This window comes from Trypanosoma equiperdum (assembly GCF_001457755.1).
Source record: "Trypanosoma equiperdum strain OVI genome assembly, contig: ctg_1074, whole genome shotgun sequence".
NCBI classification, from domain to species: domain Eukaryota; phylum Euglenozoa; class Kinetoplastea; order Trypanosomatida; family Trypanosomatidae; genus Trypanosoma; species Trypanosoma equiperdum.
The window spans coordinates 3,394-6,971 of NW_027123032.1; the positions used below are offsets into that span (position 1 = coordinate 3,394).

General features: G+C 46.8%; 1 protein-coding gene across 1 annotated transcript; it reads left to right on the forward strand.

Moving 5' to 3' along the window:
• Positions 1-792: 792 nt before the first annotated feature.
• On the forward strand, positions 793-3,219 carry TEOVI_000547400 (Ankyrin repeats (3 copies), putative; the record flags this gene model as incomplete). Its single annotated transcript, XM_067220188.1, has 1 exon — positions 793-3,219. The coding sequence occupies one exon, from the start codon at positions 793-795 to the stop codon at positions 3,217-3,219; it is 2,427 nt and encodes an 808-aa protein (XP_067076289.1).
• Positions 3,220-3,578: the final 359 nt, after the last annotated feature.

The window sequence follows — 3,578 nt, forward strand, 5'->3', positions numbered from 1 at the left end:
TTGCCTTTCGCGCGCACACATTTGTGTACTTACCTGCTTTGAGTTTCTGTAGTATGTCCAACGCGCTAGCAAGGAGGGGGAAAATGACGGACAAAAGCATTTTTTTTTTTACTTTCTTTAAATGATATTCCTCATCATACCATGTTGAGATCACTTGTAATGGTTGGGAAGCGAAAGGAAACCGGAGGATATGCATATGTGTCTGTGCATACCTTTTGGTTGAGGCAGTGCCAAGGGTAAAATAAAACGTTACTTGAACGCTTGAGGTGGGGCTCCCTTTTCATTTGTTTCATTTTATATTCTGTTAAAAGGTGAATGAGATCATTAACGTAAACACATTTTCCCTAGCATGCTTTGTGGTGTGATGTTGTGTGTGTGTGTGTGTGTTTGTTTGTTTGTTTGTTTGTTTGTTTGTGTGATCCGTTGGGTTTTGGTTCAGTTTTGTATTGTCTCCTGTTATGATTCACCGCACTGGAGTTGGTCGCACCCTGTTTGTCGGGTGTGGGCATAGACGATTAAGAAACCTTGTCAAAACACCTCGAAGCAAAGGAGAGGAGGAGGGGGGTGGGTGGGTGAAATGTAAGCATCTAAAGTTATTGAGAGAGTGTCACTTTCCCGCAGCCACAACTCCTTCTCTTTGTTCTATTCTCTTGTACAAAGAAAGATACCATCAGTGTCCTCATACAGCAGTGCGGACACCGAATTGGATTAAATATACGAAACGCACCGTTCGCGTGTTATCCTTTAGAGGGGGGAAAAAGGGACAAAAGTGAGGTTAGGACCAGCAAAGAAATGTTGTCATCGATTGTGGACATGAAATCCGTTGGCACGGACGATGGCTTTGATATTTACCTTCCAGGGAGTGACGCATTCTATTTTAAACGTCAGTTACACTATCAACCATACACTCCGTGTGCTTTTCCTGTGGAGTGGCTTGGACATCAGGGTAAGATGCACAAAACATCCGTTCATATGCGAATATCACCTTCAAACCTAGAGGAGGCTTGCGCTTCCGGTAGTTTGGGGTACGTTATCATGTTCTGGGCTCAAGGACAGAATATTAAGGGCCGCGAATCCGTAGTTGGTGGTGGCGATACACTTCTCATGACAGCGGCGTATAAGGGCCATATACATGTCGTGCGTTTTCTTGTTGATGCGGGCGCTGATATCAACGCAACGAATAGCGCAGGGTTCAGTGCCCTGCATATGGCAGCATCAGCAATTAACTACCACATTGTGCGATTTCTCCTCGACCACGGTGCTGATCCAACAAAGAAGAACCACCAAGGGTATAGTGCGTATTGTGTTGCTGTGCAGAACGCAAGTCTTCCTCTTTTGCTCTTGTTGGCAGAACATCGTCCCATTGATATCCATGAGAGAGATGAAATGGGCCACGCACTGCTCCATTGGGCAGCATACAACAATTCTGTTGCCATATGTCAGTACCTTGTTGAGGTGTGCAAGATGGATATAAACGTCGTCGGTAAAGATGGACGCACTGCTCTTGTGTGGGCGGCACGTGAAGGTTATGCTGACGTTGTTGAATATTTACTTTGCGCTGGAGCCGATGTAGACGTGGTCGACACGGACGGGTATACCGCACTGAATTACGCAAAGCATCGGAATCACCCGGAGGTACAATATGTACTGGAAAATTATCCTTTAGCACAAAGGGGAGCCACCGGAATGGCAGCGGGCGACGGATTATTGGGTAATCAGTCGCTGGTTAACGGGGGTTACGTCACCGCACATAATATGCGGTGCCGCGGAACATTTTCGATGCTCTACCACGAACCGTTCTTCGCTGCCATGTCTGTTCTTGGCGCGGTGCATGTGCTTTTGGCGCACTACTCCTTGATGCTGTTACCCCCGCTTTTTAGTTATGCACCGTTTGGCATGTTTTTCTTCCGAAACACGTTATGGATGGCGGTATTTGGTTACCCCGTACAAGGCGGCAAACCGGAACTAACCATCCTCCAACAGTCAGGAATTGGTCGCTCATTTTCCGACACCATCCGCGGCACGTGGCGTTTCCGCGATCGTGATGCGGCGTCACTCTTTGCCTTGACGACCTTTATGTTATTGCAGCTGCGAGCGTGGGCGCTTATGGGGTTTGAACCCTTTTTGCCGTTTCTTTCCACAAGTAACTCGGTAGTAAAACTAAATGCAAGCCTGAATACCACAGATAAGGATTTACACGATGGGGGGAGTCGTGCGGTTAATTTTATGCAGCCTGTAATGTGTTTTCTCACTCTATTCTTGCTGGTATCCGTGGTACTATGTAAGTTGCTTTCCATGCGGTCCGTGTACAAGCCCGAGTTTGGTTCGTTGGTCACTTCTCCTGTTTGGAATATCATTAAGCACCGTGCATATAATTGGCTCCATCCAAGAATTATCTTCATGGAACGACATTTGGTACTCCCCCTTCGTGCCTTCTACTGTTATGAAAAGGACGTTGTTATGGAGCGATACGATGGCTACAGTGCGGTAATGGATTGCCCCGTTGCAGCGAGTAACCACGCTTGGTTCTTTATAGCAGTTTTTTGTTTTATGGTTCTGCAGTGGTTAATATTCATTTCTGGGTGGAGGCAGGCAAGGGTCATGCTCAAGTGTCCTCGTAGTGATTCGCTCGGGGAATATATTTCCTCATCTGCGTGGAACCTTCTCGTCCATGCCCTACCGTGTCGTGATCCCATGACCATGGATGTAACTGGAAAATCATATTTTTGGGTGTTTATGTTTCGGTACATCATTCCAACAACAACCAACCGTCTTGGTGTATGGTTGCTTCACTATAGTCTAATTGCAGCAATCATATCTACGTATTGTTTTTATCGCCAACTAGTGGCAGCGGCTATTGGTGCGACACGCATGGAGTTGGCAAACCGAACAGCAACCAGTGGTAATGGCGGGCTTGTCTCCATATTTCCACCCTCCTTTGTTCCTTTCAAGGACACGAATAGTGCTGCTGCCACGTGGACGCCTCCAGAGGGCCACTGTGAGGGAATGTTAACTATTGTGGACGATTTGGCTGCCGGAAACGTTGCGCACCGAAAGGTCGGGTCGCATTGCATTTACGCTGACAGCAGGTTTTCTATTCTTAACATAATCTACTTTCTGTTGGGCATTTCTGGTCGCCGCTGGAGGGGCGCGGTGGCAGTATCTTCTTTCAATTCTCCGATAAGCAGTGTATCCCTGTTGGAAGGTCCTCTTGCTTGATTACTTTGAAGCGGGCGGTTGCCGGGCCTTTCCCGCTGTTCCTACCTAATGTTTCACAGATGTTTGTAGTGGATCGAAAAGGTGCGATAAAGCGTTGTGTTGGAGATGGCATACTGAAAGGGGCGAGCGAAGTTGTGCGAGAGCACAAAGAGTGTGTGGGGAGAAAAAGGTGTTGTCATGCGTCGCTTTTCACGCACACTCACATACTAATTATATATATAAAATATTCGTCATCCCAACTTGATTCTTCTGCCGTTTGCCTGTTTTGTACTAAAAGGCCTGTGATATGTACCTTTTGAGAGGAGGGCAGGTGATATCACTCAAAAGGGTGATAGGGCACGATATTATACTTTTTTTTT